This window comes from Pelecanus crispus, chromosome 6, assembly GCF_030463565.1.
Source record: "Pelecanus crispus isolate bPelCri1 chromosome 6, bPelCri1.pri, whole genome shotgun sequence".
Taxonomy (NCBI): domain Eukaryota; kingdom Metazoa; phylum Chordata; class Aves; order Pelecaniformes; family Pelecanidae; genus Pelecanus; species Pelecanus crispus.
Window position 1 is genome coordinate 38,719,844 of NC_134648.1, and position 27,758 is coordinate 38,747,601.

At 37.9% G+C, this 27,758-nt stretch overlaps 1 protein-coding gene across 1 annotated transcript; it reads right to left on the minus strand.

The window, feature by feature from the left end:
* On the minus strand, nucleotides 1-27,448 carry SPRED1 (sprouty related EVH1 domain containing 1). The gene is made up of 6 exons (XM_075713038.1): nucleotides 27,349-27,448; nucleotides 26,264-26,493; nucleotides 16,664-16,832; nucleotides 15,309-15,358; nucleotides 5,477-5,635; nucleotides 1-660 (listed from the first exon to the last, which is right to left on the minus strand). Exons 1-6 carry the CDS (start codon nucleotides 27,446-27,448, stop codon nucleotides 1-3), a joined length of 1,368 nt encoding a protein of 455 aa, XP_075569153.1.
* Nucleotides 27,449-27,758: the final 310 nt, after the last annotated feature.

The following is a 27,758-nucleotide window of genomic DNA, read 5'->3' on the forward strand; positions in this document are numbered from 1 at the left end:
TCATCCCGCAGCTTTATGCTTTCCTCCACAGCACCCACATACCTCACCACAGTGATGGCATGCTCTCAAGGGGAGGTAGCAGCACATACATGGAGCAATGAACGAGAGTGCCACCAGCGCTAACCAGCGTAAGCAGAACTTGTCATCACTAGTGTCACACGAGCAAGGATCAGAGAAATCTCCTTCAGAGTCTGACATGCAGTGATACAGCATGCTCTCTGCGCAAAGCATGCAACTAACTTGGTAGATACATCTTTTAATAGGATCTGGCGCATCTTGACATTTCCCTCTGCCATTATCTTCATGATTAAACCTTTCCTGGCAGTATATACAGCGGGAACGCTCACCATCCTCTTTTCTTCTTTTTGAGTTTTTAAATTTTGATGAGGAAGGCTGAGTTTTAAATACCACAGAACTCTTTGAGTCTTTCAGGGAATTCAGCTTAGTTCCATCCCCACACGGGTATAAATAGTCAGATTTTTTACTGTCTGATTTAGAAAATGGTATATTTGAGTCTGCGTCATCCCTCTCCAGGTCGTTCTTCCACATGTCAGGATGCCTGTAGTCTGCATAACGACGTATCAAAATGTCACGAGGGTTTATTCTAACAATTTCATCTTCATCCTGAAAACTAACGTGCCTGATTGACTTCAGTGGGACCTGAAATCGCAAAGCAAGATAAGTTTACTATAGTGAAGTCCCAAATTTATGTCCACCTACAATCTAAAACTTAGATTAGAAAATAAAAAAAACCCATGATTTTGTTCCTTGCTGCTTGAAGGTAAAAAATTCAGCTTACTTTCTTACTAGTACAATTTATAGACTTGCCCACAATAATGAGCCTTTTCTGTGATACTAGGACCACAAGCTTTAGTATCCTTTCCTGACTTTTTAGTATCTCATAAGAGCTTCAGATATTTTGGTATCTGCATACAACTTGATACTGTTCTTTGAATTATGCTCAAAATTCAGATTTTAACATCTTACAGTGGCAACTAATTCCACAGGTCAATTATGCCTTATGTGAATTTGCTGACTTCATGTCAGTGATGATCCACTGCTTTAGGATTAACTCCCCGATTCATTCACTTTGAGTTACTCGTGTTACCTAGGAGAAGCTCTCCTTTCTTCCTGCTCCAAGTTTTCAAACTCCCTCCACTTTTGCAACAAGAATATTGAATACTGGTTACTTATTCTCAAAGCTGTATTCTAGATAAGGATTTTGCCATATGAAGAACAATATTCAGTAGCACGATCAGTCAATAACAGTGACTTCTAAATGCATCTCCCCTTAGCTAATATAGAGCACTTCAATTGATTAGTTTAGGACACCGGCATGCAGTACCTAAGTACTTTTAAAATTCTCAACTTGTAATGAACTGACCATAACTCAAGACCTTTTACCTCAAAAGGCAAGTAAGAGAAAGGGCATGGGGGCATGAAAAAGTTGTTGAAGATGGCAAATTTCAATCATCTGAACTGAAATAGTGCAGACCTTATATCTAAGTGTAAGGCAGTGGACTGCCGCTAAATGTTACTGAAATCACATTGCAAGTGACTTTCAATAAAAGGTGCAAATAATGACAGGATAAAAATTTAGCACATGTGCATGGAAAGAGCTCCTGAAAATAGCAGATAGTGCAGCAAAAAAGCAGAAGTCTCAGTATGTCCCAGTATTCCTGCCTTACAGACAGGCAATTATTTTCCTACACTGTAGGGCTATTATATCGCAGCCAGAATATAAGTGAGCTTCAAGTCAAATTCCGCCTTTTTCTCCTGTCAAGTGCACAGCCTACAAACCAACTCACAGAAAAGACTGGGGGGCGGGGGGGGGGGCGGCGAATTACTCTCTAACCCATTAGCCTTACAAATTCTTCCAGAATCATGAATTATTTGGGAATGCATCTTTGACATCAGTACCGTTGCTTTTAGAGTGTTTACGTTATTAGTATGGATCATATTAATGAGAATTAATGTGTCACCATTCCATAGTCTAGGAGAACTGCATGTTCCTAATCTGTTGCAGTGTGTAACAACAAACTATTGAAGATGATGTTTTAAGTTAACACACTTCTATTTCACTTTGCATGTGTCTATGCTCCTACTACACTGAAGTCTGCACGCCCTGGTTTTGGGGTAGGAGGCAGAGGAGGGAAGAGGGAAGGCAGCTGGGAAAGAGGAAGGAGTAGCTGCTTAAAATATGCCAACTTCTGATTATGTAAGAATATCTGTAGCCTGCTCTAACCATCACTTTGCTGCTTGATAATCCTTGTGTGATATATTTTAAGTACAGAACTGTAATTGGAGCTGCTTTGCCCTGTGAGTTTCAACTGGAGTATGCTAACAAGAATAATTTTTTTTCTTGGCTCCAAGCCACGTAGTTGGACTTCCACAAGGTCTCAAGGATACAGGGTGAAGAAAGGTTATATCCTATTCAGCTAACATCACTGCTCTTCCATACTTCCCCAGGCTCCGATGCAAGCAGTTAGGCCTCCCCTTTGCTTATAAAAGCAGAGTGCTTCTCAACTCTAGTCTGTTTCCAAACAAGAGAAAGAGCCTATTGTTTTAGCATCAATGACTAGCTATGGATAATTGGCTTTTTTTGAACAGTGAACAACATAAATTAATTGATGGGAAAAAGTATCAAAAATGTCATTACAATTTTGTATATTACAAGCATAAAGGTTCCTTACTCCACTAGCTACACAGAATATTACGCATGCATTTAAGGCATTAAATAAAACCCATTGTTTAAAAGAAAAAAACCCAAAGCCTCAAACCAAAAAACCCACCCTCAACCTCCCATTCCCCAGACAGCTAATAGCCATTAAAGATCACTACAAATACTAACAACTATAAAATCTGACCTCTCCTCAGTCTTTAAAGGCTTTTTATTTGAGCAGAACACACCACGTACATAGAACTCATTTCTTTTTTTCCAAGTCCCCAGCCAAACACCTACTAAAATGCTTAAGGTCTGACATGTTACAAACAAGGCAGCATTGCGTTCTTTATGCAACTGATATTATGAAATCATTTTTTAAGAAAGCAAATGGGAAATGCTGAAAAACAAGCAGACAGGAGAAATGCTGGAAAAGCTTTATATAAAGTGCTTACATATTGGCTGTTTAATGGGACCTATAGGAAAGCATGATGTACATGAAACCTTAAGAACAATACACAATCCAGATTCAGTTAGGTACAAATACCAGCAAAATTCAGTGAGAATAATGTATGTAGTCCTCTAGCCATTCAAAACTATAACTCAGTACAAGTGCCATCTCTGTGTAACAGCTGAAGCAGGAAGGGAGGAAGAATATTACAGCAAACTGAAGTCCCACAGAGAATCTCATTATGAACATAATTAGCCAACTGGGAATTAGGCAGAAAATTTTTGTTCACCTGACCAAACTCACTAGTATTACTCCTTACTTAAAGGGGTGGACCTTTAAACAAAGCACGGACACTTGCTTGGTACTAGTAGCCTTCATTGCCTCTCCTCAAACAGATATACCTGACTTTGCCCAGCTTGCAACTCCACAAAATGAGGACACCAGCAGCTGAATGTATCATCGCAAAATTTAAGTTAAACACATATCAGTGTGTCAGAAGCTGAAGAGCTGAGGGACTTGGGTATTTTTTAGTAACAGTCAAAGTATTACAGGTAAAGATCTGAACTGTCATTAATCACTTCTTTAGTCTGAGCATGTACTCCTTGAGCTATTCGACTTACAAGCACAGTAAGAGTGCAAACTTACTTATACAAAATTGAAACAAAATAGGTATTTACCTCAAGATCTGCTGTGCCACACGGTCACATGCATGGAGTTCAGCAGAGAGTGTGTGCACATACTGAATGTGAGATTTTGTTGACTTGCCTATGTTCTAAATGTGTGCACCACAGGGCCATGCAAAAAGCATGGAGTGTCGGATGCAGGTGGTGCTACAATATGAGAAAAATATTTTAAACAACATCTACTTAAATTTCCATGGAATCTCCCATAACTTCAGTCTACAAGAAGTGAATTCTAGCAGTCATCTCCGAGAAATTCCTATTTCATTTCTATCAGACAGGCACTACCAAGCATACCACACCTTAAATTATCATTTTCTCAGTAGCCAGTTCTATGTGTGCTCTTAAAACATACAGGTATTTTAGGCTACTGCAGTTTTCTTTATAACTCAGTGGAGACTAACAGCACATATATTACCGGTTACTGTAGCTGTTATGTGTTAGCTGCAATAACCTAATCACCCATCTATTCTATTCTAAGAAATTTTAAAATTCTCTTTGCAAGTAAATGGGAAGTAGGAAAAATATGTACCTCTTAATGAACAGAACAAACAAAAATGAGGTGACTTATACAAAGAGATAATTGGAGCAGATCAATTATTAAAAATCAGAAGTTTATAATTTCAAGCTCTTTAGTTAGTTCTCCAGGTAACACTGTTTGCTTCTTTTGCCCAATAAAGCAGTTAGAAAGCAGCTGATACAAGACTTTAATACAATCCTATCTTTCTTTGCAAGAATGACCGAGGGTATTAAAAAGCTTTATTTCAAGGAACAGAAATATTTTCTGATGAAGTGTTCACAACTACTTGAACCTGCATTTTGCTTTGACTTCTGTTATTAAGCTTATTCTAAAAAGCTTCCCATGTGTTTGCTTCTAGGCATAAGACCCTCAAATTAATTATTATCCAACTCACTATTAAGTCTACTTCTACAGTCTACAAAAACTGTCAGTTCTTTGAGGCTTAGAAAAAAGCAGAATGTATATTGTTAAAGGAAAAGCTGCAACATTGCTTTTCCAATGTAACGTTGTACAAATATGACCTCTTTTAAAAAATGTCTGTACATCGGCCTTCCTCATGTTAGTGGAGTTTTTTTCTTTGTTTTAAGAATCTGTTTACCAATAGCTTAATAGTTTTCATGCATAACTGATACAATGTTTTCCTTTCTGTACCAAAATAGAGTATTTTAGTTTAAATAGGCGGTTAGAAAGCATGAACAATGTTTCACTAAAAATATTTAGCAAAAGTGCCCCACTGTGTAATGCATCCAAGATACCAATTTTAAAGATACTTTTCAGTATTTTTAATCAAAACGGTGTTAGTATACATGTAACTGAGATTAAGCTCATGGTCAATTAATATTTTCTGAACAAATTTAAACAGCTTTTCAAGGCTGCAGAAACAGAAGTCTGTAATACAGAAATCTGACTTCAAAGAAAGTGAAAGATTTATTCATGTAGTCTGCTGCACTGCAAGCATAGGCAAATACCTCCATTAAAGCTTTACCTCTGCCATAATAATGCTGTAGTATTTCAGCTGCAAAGCTTATATTGATCATTTCAAGAAGTTGAGAGTACAATACTATATACAGGGACTTAGAAAGTGATTTCTTGTCAGAAACTACATACTGTGCCATTAATGCAGCAAGCAAAGTAAGAACCGCTTCTTTTGTTGGTAGTCTTACCTGGTTAGGTTGGCTAGGAAAACAGGCTCTCCTGGAGTCGAAATCCTCAAATGCTGAAGGCCTTAAATTTGCACTGTTGTAAGGTTCACTGGTTACTACAGTTTCGTGTTGGAAAAGGTGATCTTTCATTAATGAACCTGATGTATTTTCTTGAGTAGTCTAGAATATATAAGAACTCCCTTGAAATTATTCTGCATTTATACAAAAACCACACCAAAACCACCAAGTTCACACATAAATGCATTAATATTCTACATAACGTGTTAGAGGCATCTATAAACACAAGTATTTTCAAATACACGTTTTTAAAGTACTGATAAGTAGGCAAGTGTTTTCTTTACTGTAAGTTAGGCTTGGAAAATAAGAGTTCCTTCTCTGCAGAGTGTACACAACTTGGGCATTAGAGATACATGCCTTGGTAAATTGCCAAATCAGACTGAGGAACTTCTTTAAGGAAGGAGAGATTAGCCCAGTCTCTGAGATTATGGTTTCTCTAACTACCCACGAGGCTGCCAGTATTTACAAATATCCAATTGGAGGAAAACATTTCTGAGACTAATAAGGCAAAAGCTAGTCAGACCTTTTAATAAATTAAAAGCAAGATCAGCTGGAAAGGAACAGAAAGTCAGTTTTAACATACACTGGCTCAATTAAAATATCTAATTACAGCAAGTGTGTATTAAACAACTAATGACTGTCTTTTTGAAATTAAGGTTATGTCAGGCAATTTGATACAAAAATGAGACCATGTGGCAACATATAATGAGACATCTACAGATCCTGTGCCGCTCAGAGTAAGGAAGAAGTATGTCTGGGTGGAATATTGCCTTGTGAGATGATCCAATTTCTGAAAAGAATAGAAAAACCAACAGTTCTCATTCTTTAAGCTTAACTGACTGGAATATACCTCGGATACAGTAGAGCATATTGATACAAAACCCACTGGGCTGCCAAAAAATGTACTGTACATTGTTTTGTTTTTATTGAGAGATGCTGTAAAGTTAACTGGCTGTCATCATCTGATAGCACTGAGAAAATTCTGGCATCATCCAGCTTCCAGCAATGAGAATGTTTCAGCTTTATCATAAGGATTTGTATATATCAAGAAAACTTTAAGGGGGAAATGATAAAAATACTCCAGAAAACTAAGCGCAGAGGAAAATCTGAAGTTTTGGCAGGTTAAGCACTAACACTGAATCATTAGTTTTCATTTATCAAATTACTTAAGGAACTTGTTCTAGGATTACATTAGCACCTCATGTACAAAAAAGCCTAATGTATCAAGCTCTAAGACATCTAGATAAAGTGGAAGTAGCTGTTCTGTAGCTGATTTTTAGGAGAAAGAAAATCATCACATCACTAAGAATTTATATATTGTTCAGAAGCACTCTGAGTGGAAAAACTTTAAAATTAGTAATTAACGAATGATCAGCTATAATTAATACTAGAGAGCATACACCCCATGAAAGACAACAGCTCAGTCAGGTTAAAGTTTCACTGAAAAATACTGAAGACAGGCAAAACTCCAGAAAGAAGTATTTTTTGCAGCTATTTGAGCATGACAACACCACTAAGCAATTGACAAAATTAAATTTTCTGGTCAAACACTGTTGGGAAAGGAGTACAAAAGGTATGTTGAAATGACTGGCAAGAGTTAGATTTCATGGATGTATACTTATTTTAAGAGCAAAAAGCATCAAATATTAGCGCAATATCAAACATCTTCCTAGCAGGAGGTTCTCCTGCAGGTACATTGCCCAATGACATAAAAAGCTTCCAAAACCGTGGTTCAAACCACAGGAGAGCTGCATTCAGAATGAGGAAGAAATGCCTACAACTATTTTTGGTTTGAGCAATGTTATAAATGCTTACAAGCAGAAACTATTTAAGCTAGGAACACACTTAACAGCTAGAAGCGCTTTTACAGAAACCACAGTGATAAGCACTACCCAACCCCCTTACCCCCCCAGCTATTATCAGTTTGAGTGGTCTAGGGAGAAGGATGAGAGCTGCAAAGACTACTACGCCTTCCTTCCCAGGGAAAAAAACACGTACTACCCGCAAGCCAGTCTTTATCCCTGGGGGAGATTTGCAACAGCCTGCATTATTTCCTGTCCCTGCAGGTGATTCACACCTTTTTTCTTCAGAAATAAACTACCTACACTATAGAGCAAGGAGGACACCTGCACATGCTCACACAGACACACACGCTCCCCTCAGCGGCCAAGAAGGGCTCCATCTAATAAAGGCTATAGGCACTGATCACCTATGCCAGTGCTAACTAGCACTGCCAGACGCTGATGTATGACATACAAACCTTAATCTTAAAGCAAAGCCTTTGTGCCCTACATGCAGCAATTATAAAGGAATGCTTTTATAAAATCCCAACACAGACACTGCAATTCAAGCTAACTGACTTGAAGGACGAATTTGGGGGCGGCAGGAGACAAAGGCATCTGACCTTTGTAAGGCAAGAACTCATGAGACAGCTGTTTGGAAAGCACAACGCTCAGCCTACCAACCTAGACACTACAGGTAAGCAGACACAGCCTAACTTCTGGTATTTATGAAAAATGAAAAGCGATCAGGTCAGTTATGACCTTATTTAGCCTATAAATATTCACTCTGCAGAACTACAGAAATGCCAGATGAATATCCTGAACTCTGTATTTTTAATTAAACCGATAGTTTAGATACAGCCAAACCATGTTTATTACTATCAAAAAGGCCTTCTTTGGATGACACTTCCTCCTCCAATGTGATGTTTTATGACAAGGTCATAAACACCTGAAAACCTACATTTATAATGGAAACACTGTCAACCTGAAGGGAGAGGCCCTAGAAACAAAAATGCTATTGTACTGAAAATGCATTTAAGTAAAAAGCAAACATGTAAAGTTTTCCACAAGAACTAAGCTTGGTATATTAAATATACTGAATATTACACACAAACACAGATGCACACATTCCCCTTTTCTACTGTCCAAAGCAATTACACCGCCCACGTTCAATATCCTTTAACCACAGCCTGCAAAGTACAGTACTGGCATAGGTTATTCAGTATCATCTGTAAAGTAACCTACGCCAGTTTTTAATGCACAACGGAAATCTGGTTTGCTCCCAGCTGCTGGTATAATAATTACTGTCCTATGGTTGCTAAGAGATACTCTGAATTTTTTTCCAAGACTACTAAAACATTTCTGTGCGCGCAAGGCAAAAGGATGCTGGGTAAAGCAATAAAATGACTCCAGCTGTAGCTCTCCAGCAGAATTCAAAGCCAGATGACAGCTGTAGAGAAAATGAAAACCAGACTGAGCTTCTCTTCTTCTTCAATTTTCTCTCCTTACTTCTCCCAGTTTGCCAGAGTTAAGTCTGGGAGAGAATTCAACATTGTTCTGCAAACATTGTTAAAAATGTTCTGCTCTAAGTAAGTTTAATGATTACACAGAAGGATGGATGAGAGACCACATTTCCGTTGCATCCCAGTTCTTGTATTTACTTCCCATGAGGCCTGAAAATCTGCTGTTTGATGCTAACCAACACAAGAAGCGTTTAAATGTTTTTTCCTTAATTTTTTTAATTGAGAATAAATGATACGGGTTTCAAAAACGTTTGAGTAACTTCCTTCTAAGACCGATGGAGCAAGTATTTTCATATTTGGCAAAGAAACTCTGTTATAATCAGGTATGTATTTCTGACATGGACTGAAATATTACCTAGATTACTCGGACTGTTTTGTACAGTTTAAAGTAAAAAATAAGGCATTTGACATGCCTCTTTCTTCCAAGGCTGTTCTACCTGAATATATAAAGCACACTAGAGGTTTTTAGGGATTCCAAGGAAGGAACTAATAATTTAAAACACAAAACATAACTCTGAGGAAATAAGAGAGAGAGATGGAGATGTAAAGAGGCTTTTAGGGATACCGGTGAGGAAAAAAATTTCCTCCTCTCTTTTGAACACTACTCTGCAAAAAAAGCTTAATAAACCCAAATAATTTTAACACAATATATTATTTTAAATTATAATATAAATTAGTATTACTTTTAGTTCTAGAAACTACACCTAGCCAATTTATTAATTGCACTAAATATTGCTCATCTTCAGTGTTTTATCATGTAGTATTGTCTTCTCCGTAAAAACAACACAGCGTCAAGGGTAAATTATTTCACATTTCCTTGCAAGTCATCACGTCAAGTTATTTTTGTAAAATGAAACTTCTGTGAACCTTTTGTTATAGACAAAATAAATTGAATGGTCACTGAATAGTGCATTTACGAAGAGGTCACTAAATAGTGTATTTACAAAGAAGCATATGAACCATTTATGTCCTCCTTGCCTGCACCAAAACCACTTAAGATGCATGTAAGATGCAAGCCTTTTCCCCTTCATATTGACAAAAAGCCCAATGTACCTATTTCTGAAAGAACAAGCCAAACTTTTTTTTCCCTGCTTATAATTTATCAGTCTACAGTTTTCTTCTGCCAGCAGTAAGAATCTCAAAAGCGTAAGTGCTCCATTTCTTATTACTTCAAAACTGTTAAAAAGTGTTGGTAGCCTATAAATAACACCAGCATGGCTGAATCAACAAAACCTGAAAGAAATTAAGACTCAACTGCTCTATTTTTCAGTTCTCAAAAGCAAGACTTATGCATTTCAGTATCCAAAACCCACATAAAAATACTTTAAATGCATAAGCTCTAGATTTCATTTAGATTTACTTCTAAGAAAAAAAAAAATCTCATTTTTACATTTTTTCAGTTAAGCTAGATGGGTTTTAGAACAAGAAGTTTATATTTGGTAGAGGAAAAGAATCTGAGCCAATCTTTGAACAAACAAGCAAACTGACTTAAACAAGCTGCTTGTCTACTGCATCCAAAATGCCTGGTTTTATACCAAAAAACCCAAACCTCCTACCAAAACAAATTTCCAGTGTATATTTCCATATAAGTATATATACATTCCCAGGATCCATTTACAAACATTACAGGAAGTCAGACAGCTCTGCATTAACTCATTTGTGTATTTCTATTTGAAATTAATCTAGTAAGACTAAGGCTTATTTAATGATATAAACAATTTGTATATAATGCGTTCATGAAACAACTAACAGCAATTGTAATCATTTAAGCAACCTTTATAAGCAAGGCACCCTTAAGTGATGGTATTTTTTTAATACTAAGCTTTTAACATTATTTGTGAACAACAGAGCATCTAAGGAAGCTATAATGAAGCTATGTCTTCTTAAAAAGATAAATTTAATCTTCAGTAAGAAGAATGCTTTCTCTATGAGATTTTATTTAACGAATGTAAAAAAAAAAAAATCTAGTAACCCAAGATACAATATAGCAACCAAAATGGTAGCCTAGAGAGCACAGGGTAAGAGTTCTGTTTTTGGGTTTGCATTTAAGAGTCGCACATACAAGTTTTGGACAACCCCTATTTCTGCTTGCTACATCTATAAAATGTGATAATACTTATTACAAGTAGGCATTGAGGTTTAACAGCAGTGCCACTGACTAGATCAGAAGGATGTGTGTTTTGATCTTGTTTGGATCATTTCATTTGCGCTGTGGCACTGGATATAACCAGCTAGTAAAATAACTTATGAAGCGTTTTGCTTTCTTCATCACTCATCATTTTCAGTTTTAAAAAAAAACCAGTTAATGAAATGTATGTACAAACTACATACTATATTCATACTTCAAGTATGCACTAAATACAGGATTCCTGCCGTGTAAGATGACTAGAATAGCATAGGCAAAACACCTTGACAGCAGATGATGTAACTGCAAAGACCTATTAAAATTAGTATTTTCAAATGCACCTTGATGACGTCCTGGGGACTTTACCTATCATACTAACTAACTAAGAAAGAAAGAAATGAAACTGAAGAATACCAATACGCATGACAGTTAGTTACTACAGGGTATAGACAAAAATATAAATTCATTAACAAACATGCTATGAAAAGTAAGCGCAAAATAACCCTTTTCTCTTTTTGATGTTCTGCTATTTTAGAAACAACTTATGACTACTTAATATTTTTAATTAAATGGAGGAGCTCCACTGCTTGATCTTCTGTGCTTTATTCCTTAGAGGTTAAAAATTACATTTCTGGAAGATTGTTCTGATGAAACAACAAACATCCCATTGCCCTCATATCCAAGTGTCAACCTGCTCTTCAACATTCTATCCACACTCTAAAATGCCCTTGCATAGATACACTCCAAAACTTACTCAAAAATACTACTATAGACTTGGAAAACCAGCTTACAGAACAAATGGGGGTGGGAAGGGGGGGATCATTAGGCCTTTTAAACCACAGTGGGGTGGGAAGAAGGGTGGACAAGTCAAGATGGCTCTTCAAATACACAATACATTATCTTTAAACAAAATGGTTTTAGGAGTCTTTCAAGTTAAAAAAAAGTGTGGGGTATCAAGTTCCGCTTACAACAGTATCAATCTTGGAACAGGGAAGGAATTAATCATTTGGAGGAGAATGTACGCTATTTGGTATTTCCAAGATATTCTTGATGACTAGACCTGGAGCCTGTAACTTAAATGCTGTAGCCTTTCTACATTGACATTCATAACCCTGGGATTATGGCTTCATTATTGACACATAAACCTGATTCAGATGAAGCATAGCTAAACCAGGGTGGGTTCAGCCTTCCCTGCATTTCTTTTTTTATTTTCCTCCTTCTGGTATTGTTATCAATAGGCAATTCTAGTATCGTTTATTTTACTTTGGTATGCAGAGATATGGTAAGAGAGATTGGCTAGCTTTTTCTGCCTCTAGAAAACGGGTAATTCTTGCCATCTATCCACAGCTCGAATCCACAATTAAGCAATGTGTGTTGTGGTGAAGTCATGAAATATGCTTTCCTGTCTGGAATGTAACACGTAATTCTACCAGCAGTTTGCACCAAACAGGATTGTTTGTACCTGTAAGTTACATATATGAGAGAGTATTTTTAAAAATATACGTATTTTTTAAAAATACATGTAAAGTCATCTACATCATCTCTTTACATATCTAAATATATCTCTATTTACATCTACATAGAATATATGATGTCAATACACTTTTCTCCACTTTCCCAATACCAAACTTTGTAAATATAAAGAATCACAGACATTTGCTTCAATTTTGGCATCCTTATATAGAAACGTAATAACTAGGCAGCATAATCAAGAGGTAATTAGTTTCCTCTAATCTCATTAGGCCTGTAGAAATTGCTCAATTATTAATCCTTACAACAAAGCGTGTTTAAACAAGTCTTTTAAAAGCTGATTAAGGATTGCATTAACTTTGGCAAACATTTCCTCCACCCTGTCAAAATCTCATGCTTATTTTAAATCCAAAGTATCTAATATTTATAGCAATTTTACTTTAAAGTGCCTTAAAATAAAGCACTGCAAATAAAGAACAACAGGTGGTTGCACAGCCAACACTTACACAGAGATACATTTCCTCTACCATAAAATGGAAAGAAATCAGGAGACTCTTCTGCATTGCCACTGCATTGCAGTATCATTTCTAAATACTTGACTCTCAGTCTCCTATCGTAATTTGATTCTTACCCATATCTTCAAAGTAGGCTGCTAATTTTCCTGATTTTTTGTTGCAGAGGTTCCATACTGCATCTATCTACACTGATAAAGAATTTAATATTGCATAAACGACAAAACTCTTTCCCTCAAGAAACCACTTAGGAGTACTATCAGTTTTCTGAATAGTCACTAAGACCCCTGAGTCAACTTGTTTCTATATCAGCTTCATATTAATTTAAATACCTGCACTCTGAAAACTGAACGTATGTGTGAATAAAGCCAAGACTTTCCCATGAAACTGTAAATAGGAAGGAAGTTATGACAAGCACACCTAGACAACAAGGAGGTTTTTACTCAGCTATATTACAACTATTTACTGTATATATGTGTCCATAATATTTGATTATACTGTCTTTTTAATTACATGGATTCTTGGATATTACCACGCAGCGCTACACATCAGTGTTACAGTACTTGATGTGGTAGTTGTGTAAAGCATTAGAACTCTGAAGCATAGTAGGAGATACGGACTTCAGCAAAGCCTTTGATACAGTCTCCCATAGCGTTCTGCTTGGGAAGCTGGCAGCCCATGGCTTGGACAGGCGTACTCTTTGCTGGGTAAAAAACTGGTTGGGTGGCTGAGCCCAGAGAGTAGTGGTGAATGGAGTTAAGTCCAGTTGGTGGCCGGTCACGAGCGGTGTTCCCCAGGGCTCCGTTTTGGGGCCAGCCTTGTTCAATATCTTTATCAATGATCTGGGTGAGTGGATTGAGTGCACCCTCAGTAAGTTTGCAGATGACACCAAACTGGGTGGGAGTGTCGATCTGCTCGAGGGTAGGATGGCCCTGCAGAGGGACCTGGACAGGCTGGACCGATGGGCCGAGGCCAACTGTATGAGGTTTAACAAGGCCAAGTGCCGGGTCCTGCACTTGGGTCACAACAACCCCATGCAGCGCTACAGGCTTGGGGAAGAGTGGCTAGAAAGGTGCCTGGCCAAAAAGGACCTGGGGGTGTTGGTAGACAGCCGGCTGAACATGAGCCAGCAGTGTGCCCAGGTGGCCAAGAAGGCCAACAGCATCCTGGCTTGTATCAAGAACAGTGTGGCCAGCAGGAGCAGGGAGGTGATTGTGCCCCTGTACTCGGCGTTGGTGAGGCTGCACCTGGAATACTGTGTCCAGTTTTGGGCCCCTCAATACAAGAAAGACATTGAGGTGCTGGAGCGTGTAGCGAGGTGGCTGTTGGTCTCTTCTCCCAAGTAGATAACGATAGGACAAGAGGAAATGTGCTCAAGCTGAGTCAGGGGAGGTTTAGGTTGGATATTAGGAAAAATTTCTTCACGGAATGGGTAGTCAAGCATTGGAACAGGCTGCCCAGAGAGGTGGTGGAGTCACCATCCCTGGAAGAGTTCAAAAAACGGGTAGATGTGGCACTTTGGGACATGGTTTAGTGGGCATGGTGGTGTTGGGTTGATGATTGGAATGATGATCTTAGAGATCCTTTCCAATCTTAATGATTCCTAGTTTTTACTTCATTATAAATGATCCAGCCACCAAGCCAGGAGGCGTGGGGTTGCTACTCTACCCTTAATAGTTTTAGTGGTGGACTTCATAATGTTAGGTTAATGGTTGGACTGGATGATCTTAAAGGTCTTTTCCAACCTAAACGATTCTATGATTCTATTCTATGATAAGTTTTTACCTCTTATGCCATTATGACCTATAGAAGTTGAATGGCGCAAATCAGGATCAATAACAATTTGAATCTCAACAAGTGGCTGCTTTATCTCCAGTGTGTTTTTAAAAATTATCTGAACTTCCGCTCTTGTTTGGACTAGATTCTTTTAACCATTATCTCAGCATCTTTTCAACTCTAACCATACAATGTTAGTAGTCTCTATCACTGCAGAGTGAAAAATCTAGGAAAACAAATAGGATGTGCATGTAAAAGAAGAAGATTCCTGACCCCTTGATTTTTTTTTCCCCAGAAGAACATTTCATGTTCTCATGAGTTCAAAGAGGACACATAACCTAGAACAGACATTGTAAACTTAAAAATTAAACTCAGGATGGTTAATCATCCTATTGATTAAATATTAACTACTTAGTTTAGGACAAACAATATTGTAAGTCTTCTAGACAACTGTTCTGGAGCTTATTTCATTAAACTGAATTTGCTACTGCTCTTATTTTGCTTATTCTCAGTAATGAAAACAAAAATTATTTTTTGAAGAAATTCATTGAACAACTGCACAATTAATTTAAAAATTTAAATACTCACTTGAAAGCAGTCTTCTGCCACTTCAACATCATTTTGGGAGGGTGGATAACCTACAGAAAAGGTAAAAAAAAAAAAAAAAAAAGACAAGGTTATTTTGTTTTTATTTACAGTCTACTGCTTCCAGTAGTCCACACCATCCTTCAATATCCAGCTATGATGATATAAATATGCTTGTTTACTTTTTTAACCAGTAGATTTCAAGTTGATTTTAGTAAGTACCATTCATTTCTACATTCTGTATTTCATATACTGAATATTCCTAGCCACACTCCTCTCTCTTGCTTACACCTTTCTTGTAAAAGCATTTCATCAGAAGTCAGAAGCAAGGGAGTATATTCTTGTTAACGCAGCATTTTGAAAATTAAAGACAGATACATCTGGTTGGCATGAATGCACACTGTGCTATATTTTGCTATAAATCAGCAGAAACTGGAACTATGAGACCCTAAGAAAGAAAAGGACTCATATGTTCTATAATTATTTCTCTTGCAGGGATATGGATGATATAAGCACAATTCAAAGGAAGTCATTCTAGTATGTCAAACAGCATTTCCCTTCAGAAACATGTTTCTCCCTTTGCTAATATAACACACATTAAATCCCTAAATTTACAGCACATCACAGCACACAATATTTTGTTTAAATTTCTCCCTTTGAGTTGCTTTTTACAAGCCTGAAAGAGATGTTTCTATTCAATAGACACCTGTCCTCTTCCCTCCCTTCCTCTCCCCATCCAGCAATACATATATCATATTTTCAGCTCAGAATTGAGGCTTGATGATCATCTTCAGTTTGCTCACTGGTTTCCATGAGGTCACTGAAGCTCTGGAAACAGTTACTATTAGAGTAAATTCTTCTACCGTCCCAATAAACCTGTCCTCAGAACTACTCTGTCAGCTGTTAGTAAACAAATAAAACTACTAACTGAAAGTATGTGCAGACAAAAAGAGAACTCAACAGGTCTCAAATCATTCAACTTCACAGCTTATCCTCTAAGAACACAGAAACTGTAACAAGCTTCTGAGAAGAAGATCCAAGTAAGACACTGTAACACTCTAGCTTCCTCCATTTCTTCATCTCTAAAAAAAAGAGGCAATGCTTTATGATGTAGGGATGTTTCAGGGAATTACCTTATTAGCGTCTGTGAAACAATTTAAGACACTTGGATGAACGGCACTTTAGAAATGCCAGAATTACTATTTAAAAACTGTTAAGATCTCAATATGCTATAGATCAATCTACATCCTTAAATACTGTCAGCATTAATGTTATGCAAAGTGCTTTGACTTATCTCATTTACTAATTACTCACCACCCCACCCCACCCTCCCCAACCCCTTCACCTGGAAAATGTACCTTGAGAAATATCCTCTACTGCTCTCCGAATACCTCTGTCAAATGCTCTTGCATCAGCAGGACTCTGAAACGTGAGGCCAAACTTTTTGTCATCAATCTTCCAGTGGTAAAAAGTAGGAGTAACTTTGTTGTAAACGAGGTCCTTCTTTAATGTGCATTCCAAGACCACCTTCCAGAAAGAAGACAGGATGAAAATGTATCACTGACTAATATATCAAATTTGAGAACAAAATGTAGTCTTTGTGAATTACCTGAAAACATACATCATAAGAGCAGATAAAAGTCTCTGTTTAGATTTCTTCCCGTTACAAGGATGTAATTTTAACCTTGTTTCCATTACAGCCAAATTATTCACTAACTGTTGCTGATAGGTGGTATGGGTTAAGGACGCTATTATATTGTATTCAGTATACTGAGTGAATCTTCCCAGCCTCCGAAGTATCTCTCAAACCCGCAGCAAGCACTTCTGTCAGTACAGATTTGCTAGATGTTCAGCAAATGAAATAGGCCACATCCTGAAAAAACATTACTGTGCTGATATCAAGTATTACTGTATCACTGGGAATTTTATTTGTATACTTATTCTATAAAAATTTTGAGCACTGGACTAACTTTACGCTGCTTTCAGGCCACACCAGTTTTCTCCCAGAAAGGCTACTAGACAAGAGAAAATAATACAGGAGTATTGTTTTAAAAACTGAAATGAATCAAAAGTAAAATCTTTTTGAATGTATTACTGCCTGTACCTAGATACAAATATATTTATGGCTTATGTTCAACTATAGTGAAAACAGTAATTAGGAATAATTAACAGAATTATTTGGCTACAAAACCATTACAGGTATACATTCACATTCAGTTGAAGCAAAGTCGCAGTCTTCACATCATTTCCCCACTTTAAATTGGCTGGCTTTTAAAATATATTTGCATATTTAATTTACCTGCAAAAGTTGTTTTATGCAACAATGTTACATTGAATGTTTCTTGATTAAAAAAATCCAAGGTGCACAAGAAAGTACAGAGGGTTGTGCACTGATCTGCTCCAGTAGCACCAGGTATAATAAAATGCACAGCAAGACAACCTGCATCTCTGTATTATGACTAGATTCTGAAAACATACACTGAGAGGTGAATGAAGGATTTTAATATTCTGTCATTTCAATATTAATGTGTTTTCAGAATTTTCATTTTTAATTTTGTTACATATGCAGCTTTTTGAGAAAAATACAAAATTTGTTACAGCATGTGGAAAAATGAGGTTAATTATAAACATAACTGAGAAAAAAATCTCAAAATTTTAGAAAAATATGTCTGTACTTAGATTATTCTTACATATCCTTTGTGTTCTTCCTCTCCTTTTCTTGTCCAGTTATTACATAGGCAAATAGGTTTCTTCTCCTGCTCTTCATTATTTATTCCCCATACGCTAAACCCCATCACTAATCATCTTCTCTCGAGTTTTACTGCCTTTTAGCTCTGTCTCTAGAAGGATGACATTCTTTCTGCACATACAAACTCTTTCAGCATTAAAATAATTTCTGTTACTCCACTCTGAATTCCCTAAATGGTCAACAACATGTAGGCACAACTGCCTACAAGAAAGCATAGGAAGGAATCAAGTATTTGCTGTAGATGTACAGGAAAAGGTGCTGCAGTAAAAAAAAAAAAAAAAGAAGTATCATTCTGCAGTTCTAAGGTGTATTGATCATTCTTTGTTCCTTTTGATGATTTTAAACTTGCTTCCTCCTAAAAAGAGGAGTTAAAAATGAAGATTTCTCACATCACTGCATTTTCTAGGTCCATTAGCACTTTTGGGGGATCTCTACTATATTAAACACCAACTATTTTCACACTATGTTTGTGTGCAGTTTCACCCAAAATATCAACAAAAAGTACTACAAGACTGATTTTATAGCATCTCAGTGAACACCTGCTCCCAAAAGAGTTAATCCAGATTGCTTTATACTGAAAATTCATACCTGGATGACAAATATTTTTAAAAGATAGTACCACTGGAGATAAACTGCTGGATTAAAACTTCACTAAGTAGAAGCTATGATTTTTCAAAGAAACCCAAACCAAACCAGAAAACCCCCAAACCAACCCCCCAACCCAAAAAGCAACACTGCTACCACCCACCCCCCATCTCCAACCCTCACAACATTTTTTAAGACAGGCAATCATTAACAAAACAAGCAAACATCCTATGCAACACCATAATTATTTTCGGCTTGATTTAAGGAGACAACACATTTAACAGGACAACACTGATTTTTCAGATATAAAGCTGTAGGAAAACAGACCAGTTAACACAAGGGATGTAAGTAGTTAAGGGCACTGAAAGGAGAAAAATTACTTCCATCAAAATTGTATGTGTTATCAGACATAAGAATCCATATAGGTGAGACTTTATGCCTGCCCCACCTGAGAGAAAACTTGAAAACTCAAAAACCGTAGGTCAGAATTAGCAGTAGGACGTACTCAGCCTTCAGTAGATGCCACAAGCATCCAAACACTCAAAGCACCCAAACCAAACAAAAAACATACCAATCATCCCCTAAAGCATTTTTTTCCCCCAAACCCACTTCTATGCTTTGCAGCAACAACGTATTTTTTCCCTATTAAACATAATACCCTCAAATGCTTCTTTACGCTGAAGCATGCAAACTATAAAGGGGGCTGGGGAGGAATTATCCCAATACACATATCTCCAAAGCACGGAAATAGAAACCAAGCTTTTAGCAATAATTAACAGGTATTAGCAGGTATTTTTTTTTCAAGTCTCCAAACATCCAAAACTCTGAACTATTTTCTACTGCACTTTGCTATGGTTTGGAACTCTCCGTATCATGAGATGCATCCCAGAGTCCGGAGGGAACTGGCTGATGTAGTTGCCAAGCCACTCTCCATGATATTTGAAAAGTCATGGCAGTCCAGTGAAGTCCCTGCTGACTGGAAAAAGGGGACTGTTGTGCCCATTTTTAAAAAGGGAACTACCACCCTGTCAGCCTCACCTCTGTGCCTGCGCAGATCATGGAACACATCCTCCTAGAAGCTATGCCAAAGCACATGGAAGACAGGGAGGTGATTCGAGACAGCCAGCATGGCTTCACCAAGGGCAAGTCCTGCCTGACCAACCTAGTGGCTTTCTATGAAGGAGTGACTGCATCAGTGGACAGGGGAAAAGCAATGGATGTCATCCATCTGGACTTCTGTAAAGCCCTCAACACAGTCCCCCACAACATCCTGCTCTCTAAATTGGGGAGATATGGATTTGATGTGTGGACTGTTCAGTGGATAAGGAATTGGTTGGATGGTCACATCCAGAGGGTTGTGGTCAACAGCTCAATGCCCAAATGGACACCGGTGACAAGTGGTGTCCCCTTCAGGAGTCCGAACTGAGACCACTCCTGTTTAATATCTTCATCAATGACATAGACAGTGGGAACGAGTGCACCCTCAGCAAGTTTGCAGACGACACCAAGCTGAGCGGTGCAGTTGACACGCCAGAAGGAGGAGATGTCATCCAAAGGGACCTGGACAAGCTGGAGAGGTGGGCCTCTGTGAACCTCATGAGGTTCAACAAGGCCATGTGCAAGGTCCTGCACCTGGGTTGGGGCAACCCCAATATCGATACAGGCTGGGGGATGAAGGGATTGAGAGCAGCCCTGCAGAGAAGGACTTGGGGTACTGGTGGATGAAAAGCTGGACATGAGCCAACAATGTGCACTTGCAGCCCACAAAGCCAACCAAATACTGGGCTGCATCAAAAGAAGCGTGGCCAGCAGGTCGAGGGAGGTGACTCTGCCTCTCTGCTCTGCTCTGGTGAGACCTCACCTGGAGTACTGTGTCCAGCTCTGGAGCCCTCAGCACAAGAAGGACATGGAACTGTTGGAGTGGGTCCAGAGGAGGGCCACAAAAATGATCCGAGGGCTGGAGCACCTCTCCTACGAGGCCAGGCTGAGAGAATTGGGGTTGTTCAGCCTGGAGAAGAGAAGGTTGCGGGGAGACCTTATTGCAGCCTTAGTACTTATAAGCCTACAGTACTTATAAGACCTATAAGAAAGATGGGGAGAATCTTTTTAACAAGGCCTGTTGTGACAGGACAAGGAGTAATGGTTTCAAACTAAAGAAGGGTAGATTTAGACTGGATATAAGGAAGAAATTTTTTACAATGAGGGTGGTGAAACACTGGAACAGGTTGCCCAGAGAGCTAGTAGAGGCCCCATCCCTGGCAACATTCAAGGTCACGTTGGATGGGGCTCTGAGCAACCTGATCTGGTTAAAGCTGTCCCTGCTCACTGCAGGGGGGTTGGGCTAGATGACCTCTAAAGGTCCCTTCCAACCCAAAGCATTCTATGATTCTATATGTGAAGATGATATCCCACTCTCCCACATGGTTACCAAAAATCTGCCTTCCCAATCCTTTTTAGGCAGACCTTCCCTAAGATCTCCAGTGATAAGCACAACAAAAACCTACAAAATTGTAAATTAAGTGACTACGGCTTAAAAAAATTGCATTTTTTAATAAACATGGGTTACTGTTCTGAAGGTTTTCTTCATTTGGAGACTTAATAAAAGACTTCCATGCCAGTATGAAGCAGGCCTTAGCACATAATGGGAAATGTTGCAGAGTTATCAGACTCAAGACAGAAGAGCTTTGGTCCACACGATCAATATCTAAATTCTCACAGCATAAATAGGGCTGCATGTCTACTTACTATTATTTAATGAAAAAAATCCTTTTAGTATCCAGATGTCATTATGTGCAACACTAATGAGTCCATAGCTACTCATAAAAATACTTGCTTGCTATGTGTTTCTTTTCTCACCTCTACAAACTACATTCTTTATAGGTATTAGAAACTATTTGGCTTATGTAGAGAAGATGAATCTCTGCAGTTGGAAATTTCAACAGCACTTCAAAACCAAATATTTTTAAACAAGAATGAGTATTTAAGATATTAGCATCATTATCTAGGGCTTGTTTCAGAAACAAATATGAAAAAAAACTTTATTGCATTTGATATAAATTTCTATTTTGATAAGACCCCATAACTGAATGTTTCTAGATGCTGGATACTATCTTCCTGGTTTCTAGCTGTACTTCCAACAGCTTACAACATTACATGTAGATGCCTTTTCTGCTAAATAGCATCAAAGGCTTTTCTACAGTCTCGGGACCAAGCAAAACAACCTGCATATATTCCTGCTACAGAGCATGTGCCCCCAGTGCCATCATGACCCTGTGACATGATTATTATTCTGGGTGTGCTTTTTTTTCCCCAATTCAAAAAGTAAGATGATATAAGGACTGTACTACAGCCCATCAGAATCAATCTTTTCTCAAAATTTAAAGCCAATTTAAAAGGCAAATGATGTTTTTGAACAACAGATTTTTAGAAGAGAACAGCACTTACATTCAGTTTCAGCTTTGTATCTCTCCCTTTACACAATTACCTGTTCTTCAAAAGAAAGATTTTAAACTTTGATTTGTCACTCCTGACTCACGATCCAAAAGATACTAGTCAGTTTTTTTTTTTCTCCTTCAGTAAAAACTTGCATGGGAAAGGACTGGAGAAGAAAATAAAACAGAACAGGTAAGTCTATTAGACTTTTCATTCAAGAACATAAAATTCACCAAAGCCTAAAAACCTATAAGCTCGAGCCTAATGTATGTTTAACACTAGTGCTATTAAGATAGAAGAGAGCTACTGTAAACACAGTAAAAGACAGCAGCAGACCTGACCAGGTTAGGAGGGAATGCAATTGTTCCAAGCAGACTGGCTGGAGCCAGATCTAGGAAGGTGAGTATAATAAAGGAGGAAACATGTAGTTATGCCAAAGTCTTCATGAAATAACCTTACATTCCACTGCAGATCTAAAAAACCTGAGCAAACTAGCAGGAAGCATTCCCCTAATTTATTCCTAAATTAATTCCATTGTGCTGCCACTTTGATTTTCTTCTCAGATACATAGGATGCTTTTTGTGAACCCCATAAGATGTTTTAAATAGCTCAGTACTGCACAAAAATTTTGGAATTTCTACATGTAGCCTGAAGCTGGTTTGTAAAAGGGCTGATGGCAACCTAGCTCTCAGGTATATAAAGAAACGAACTGCCCCCCAACAAGGAACTTCAATATTTTGATGTTTAGTGCCAAAGTATTTAATTTATACAGCTGACTTACAGACTGAGATCTACAGTCTTAATTAAATGCCTACATATCCTATAAAATATATGGAGAGATCTGGCACGCTGGAATGGAATTGCAATGGAGTGTTAGAAGAAGCACTTGGAGCAGCAGCAACTAAAGCTAGTTTGCAAGAAACAGTAAGAGATAAAAGATCTCTCCTTCTTTTTGGGTATAACCATTTAAGAGGCATCTTCCAGATGCCTCCATCAAATACCTCACCTATAGATTTCAAGTTGCTTTGGAATAAATTCCACCTTCCTACTGACACATAGGCTGAACAGTAACACTGGCATTATGATTCCCATGTATCTTAGGTAAAAGCCATAGATCTGAATTCCCTTTGCTCTCTAACCTGAGGTATTTCAAAACCCATGCTTCCCTGGGTCCCATAAATGTGCTCCAAGTTCCACGCTATAGGTTTTCCAGGATAAGGGAATTTCTGCACCTTTTCTGGAAGCTGAGCCAGTTCACAAAATAAAGACTTACTGGCCAAAGGAAATCAAAATATAAGCTAGTTAATACAGGTATTTTAACAATCTGTAATGTGACTTTAGGGGCAGGGGAAGACTCAATTTCTAATCTAAGGATTACTTTCTTTTTTAATCCATGGAAGTATTTTCAGAAACGTCTGTGTGTACCTTGCAAAAAAGTGAGTGAACTGGAAATCACGGTCCAGCTGACCAAGCCGTAATGAATTCTATATACTACGATAGATTAAACATTTCTGAAGACACACATGCTCAAAGTCTGAATAACTGAAATGTTCAAAATAGTTTAGGAAGCTTTTTTAAAACTATATTGCTACTTTCTCTTTGCAAATACAAAGGCAGAGCAACCAACTGAACAGCATATGGCTAACTTCAAAGATGATTCAGGTATACAGATTTACACACTGAGGCCATTCTAAAATGAGATTAGAGTGATGTTGTAGCACAGAAACAGCAGATTCAGTACAACTCTTCCTCAAAATCAGAAGATGATCAAAATATTTGGTCCCTACTCAACAGCAAACACAATGAACCCATAACAACTTCCACTTTTACTTTATTTTTAAAGAGAAAATAAAAAACAGCATTTTATGCCACTGAAGTAATCTTCAACAGTCCTTTTCAGGGTTGCCTCTGAGACCACAGCCTTCTCCACTCTTTCAGTTGGAACAGACAATTACATTTCAATTTCTTGGTGTTCTTTTTCTTGGTCTTTGTATTATAAAACATAATAGTCACCTGTCAATTCTATTTGGACTGAAAAACCAATTGTTTGGCTTCATTAAAGAAGAGGTTAAAAATTGTGCTTGAACAGTGAATCCACCGCAATATCCTAAGAACAAAATGTAAAACCATTATCTATATTGAAAGCATAAGGATCAGAACAGTTTTAGAATCAGTGACTGGATCCCTGTCCCAACAGAATTTCTCTTTCAGTCCCTGCTACAGTCCTTCTGAAAAAGTGTAATGACCTAACGATGTCCTCATATACCTTCGTGTAGGATCTTGTTTCTTTTATGCCAACAGGGGTGTTGTGGCATACTGTGCAACTTCGCTGTTAATTCATTACACATTAGCTGTTGCTTTTAAGTGCATTACTTGAAGTCTGAGGAAATACATGCATACATAGCTTCCTTCTACTTCATTACCAAAGCATCACTGGCTCTACAGTATTCTTCCCCACAACCTAAATCTGTATTTGTTAGTTCCCTGAGCTTTATTCAATATACACTAGATAGACGTTCCTCTAGCTGCATTTCTTACATCTTTTATCCTGTGTTTTTGAGGCACTTTCAACAGCAACCTCCTAAAACTGCAGTAAGATCAAAATCTGTCCTGACAGAGTAGTAGGTCACATTGGGAGGCAGTAGTGGGGGGAACAGATGGACACAGGATGGGACACACACAAGAAACTGAAAAAAACAAACCAAAACAAAACTGTTCAGGACAACAAAAGGTTTGGAAAACATATTCATACTAACATGAGCTCGATTTTGGACAGGAAGAGGAGCAGAGGCATTTAAAGCCTTCTACCCGAAGTGGAAATGAAACAAGGCTTGCCCAGGGGAAGCACAAGAGAGAGCGCAAACAGATCAGGACGCTGATGGCTGTGACATTTTCATATGCATGCAGGAGAAACATTAAACCAGCCTTCAGTTCTGGGCATTTTATTACCCTCGGATTCTGAAGGCAAGCTGTGAATGTCGAAAGTATTAAGAATTAAGAGAAAATTGTCAAGTATCTCTAAATGCAATTAAGCTCCTCAAAAACAGCCTCAATAATGCTAAAAAAAGTTCTAAAGGGAACTACTGCAAAGTGAGGAAGGAACTGCAGGTGCACATAGCTGTGCGGGAACACAGGGTACTCTGCTAATAGCACTACGCCTCGCTGAAACAACTGAGTCAGCAGAATTTCTATTTATACACTCTCTTCCTACAACAGTCACAGTCAAGGCAGAAAACTCAGCAGTCCTGCCTCAAGGGAGAAACTGGTATGTTTGAGAAAGAATTGGCAGTATGGTATAAGAAGCAATTCTACCTATTAAGCTTACACAGGAGTCTAAAGTTGTTGGCAGAAAAGAGTAAGTTCTTGATAAATGTCATTAAGATGGAGGTTTTGTGCTTTCCCCACTTCTCTTTGTTTCCACAGTACAACACACACCCCCCGCCTTCAGAAACCTATTTGGCACACAAGTAACCAAGCAAGCCTTAGTAAGCTGATTTTGTCTTCCATCAGTCTGTGTGTAGAAATGGCTGAGATCCTACACCGGTTTTCCTTTAGTGAGGCTGACTTTTGCGATGCTGTTTAAGACAAGTTTATTACTGGTATTTTATTTACTGTAGCTGATAAATGAATACTTTCTATGTGTTCAAACCAGATAAATTCTTAGACCTCTCAGCTTCCTGCTTTCGTCCAATACAAAAGTTGTTTTCATGTAAAATGGCTACTTTTTGTCATAGCCAAATTCCACAACTAACTGAATCATTACTGAGGAATTCCTTCAGATTTTGTGTTTTTAACAAGTTACCTCATTTTCCAACATGCCTATTAAACACAGTATCATGGTGTATAAACAGGTTAGCAAGATGATTTAACTTTAACCCTCCATTGGAAAAAAAACCTGAATAGCAAAATGTTTCCCCAAATGGATGGAAATCTGCAATGAAAAAAAGTATGTTTTAAAGTTTCTAAAAGATCAACATGCTCAGTTCTAGAAATGCATGGTATTACACCTAAAACAAATAATTGGCTCTTTAAGTATATAATCATTGATATGGATAAAAGCTCAGCAACAGCATTAGACTGAGACTATAAATTTACTTTCTAGTCTACAAGCAACAATAAGCAAATATCTATTCTTAGGTCCTATGTAGTTTTAATAGGAACATTGTAAATAGGAATGGATGTAAATTGTTACCGTTTTATCCCTGAGTCGTTCTCCATGGATAAGAAAATCAGCACAGCTATTCTCTTCCTGGGGAATGACTTTGAAGACTGTGACACAGCTTAGTCCACCCCCTCCAAGTGGTAACCATCCACCACTTGAGTCATCCCGGGTCATCACCACAGCTCGCACTCGTGCATAACTATTACTGGAAGAGATGCAAAAGAAGAAATTAGTTTTCCATGAACACAAACCAGCTAAGTCTAGTTAAAAACCAAACCAAAACAACAAACCCACAACCAAGATCATGATAATTAACATTGTGGAGGTTCAGTCCTTCTGTAACAGTCACCTAGAGTAAACCAGCCTAAGACGACCCTCTAAAAAAACATTCCTCTGTATTTTTATGCCTTCATTAGGACTTCTTGGAGCTTACATGCAATTCCTTGTGAAGAAACTTAACCAGACAATATAGTTCCTCAGAGTCAAAACTGATATTGTTCTAAAAACTTTACAGCCAGTGATCTAGCTAGAGAGGGCCAGGGGCAGGAAGAGAAAAAGAATCAACTCCCGATTTATTTTAGACCAATCATGAAGCCAGTCAGCCACCATGAAATTGCACAGAAAAGAGAACAAGAAAGCAGAAAGAGGTCAGGCCTTCTGCCACTGAAATCTAAACAAGAACAGGCTTCTAGCCAGAAACCCTGCTTCCCTTCGTCTCTCCCTCCCTCCTCCCCACGCACACAACCCGTCCTTCGCGAGGGTAGGTCAGGACACATGCTGTGGGGTTCGACAACAGAACCAGTTATGGCTACTTAAAACCTAATATTTGCAGTGTCTACTAGCTGGTTCTCTCCAGTATTTGCAGTGTGTGGAAAATTACTTGCATTTTACAATTTAACAGCTTTTTCCATCATTTAGCATTTTTACAAAATAAACAAATGGTTATGACTTCATTACTTAAAAGCCAAATTCCTTTTCCAGAGTCTCGGAAAAAGAGGTTTTGGTGATCTTCTCTCTCTCTCTCAGCTTTTATTTATTTCTTTTCAATTAAACGACACATTTTAGTTTTGGTTATGAATTTGCTGCTACATAAGTTGGAAAACCCCATGGTTTACCAAGGATGCTACAAGATCCTACATTCAAAGTATCATTTACTGCATGAATGTAGTAGTCCACGAATGAACATTCCAACACTTTAAAAGAAATAAGCTTCATGGTATCTTTTGCAATGTATTTCTGATTGAGGGTTTAAGTACTAATGCCAGTTAGCATTAGCGATGTCAAATTTAAGGACTGACCAGGAAATATTAAAGAGGACAAAGTTGTTCCTTCTGTACAAAATTATTTGTGATATAACCATTCACCAAACTGTTGTATTTTAAAATGATCACTGCTTTATCCCCCCCCCCCCCCCCCAAAATGTCCAAAAATAACTGAAGGTAGGCTTTTTTTGCGTAATTAATATATTACGTTCTCACACACACATATGATTCACACATATGATTCACTTATATATATATATATA

Bases quoted from the DNA above. Each gene is read 5' to 3' on its own strand.
- SPRED1 (XM_075713038.1), bottom strand. From the start codon at position 27,448: ATGAAGCTTATTTCTTTTAAAGTGTTGGAATGTTCATTCGTGGACTAC. The intron at 5,636-15,308 runs GTGAGTATTTAA...TATATATTCTAG, and splicing joins TGGCAGAAGACTGCTTTCAA to ACTACTCAAGAAAATACATC. The intron at 661-5,476 runs GTAAGACTACCA...TTGCGATTTCAG, and splicing joins TTCCTAGCCAACCTAACCAG to GTCCCACTGAAGTCAATCAG.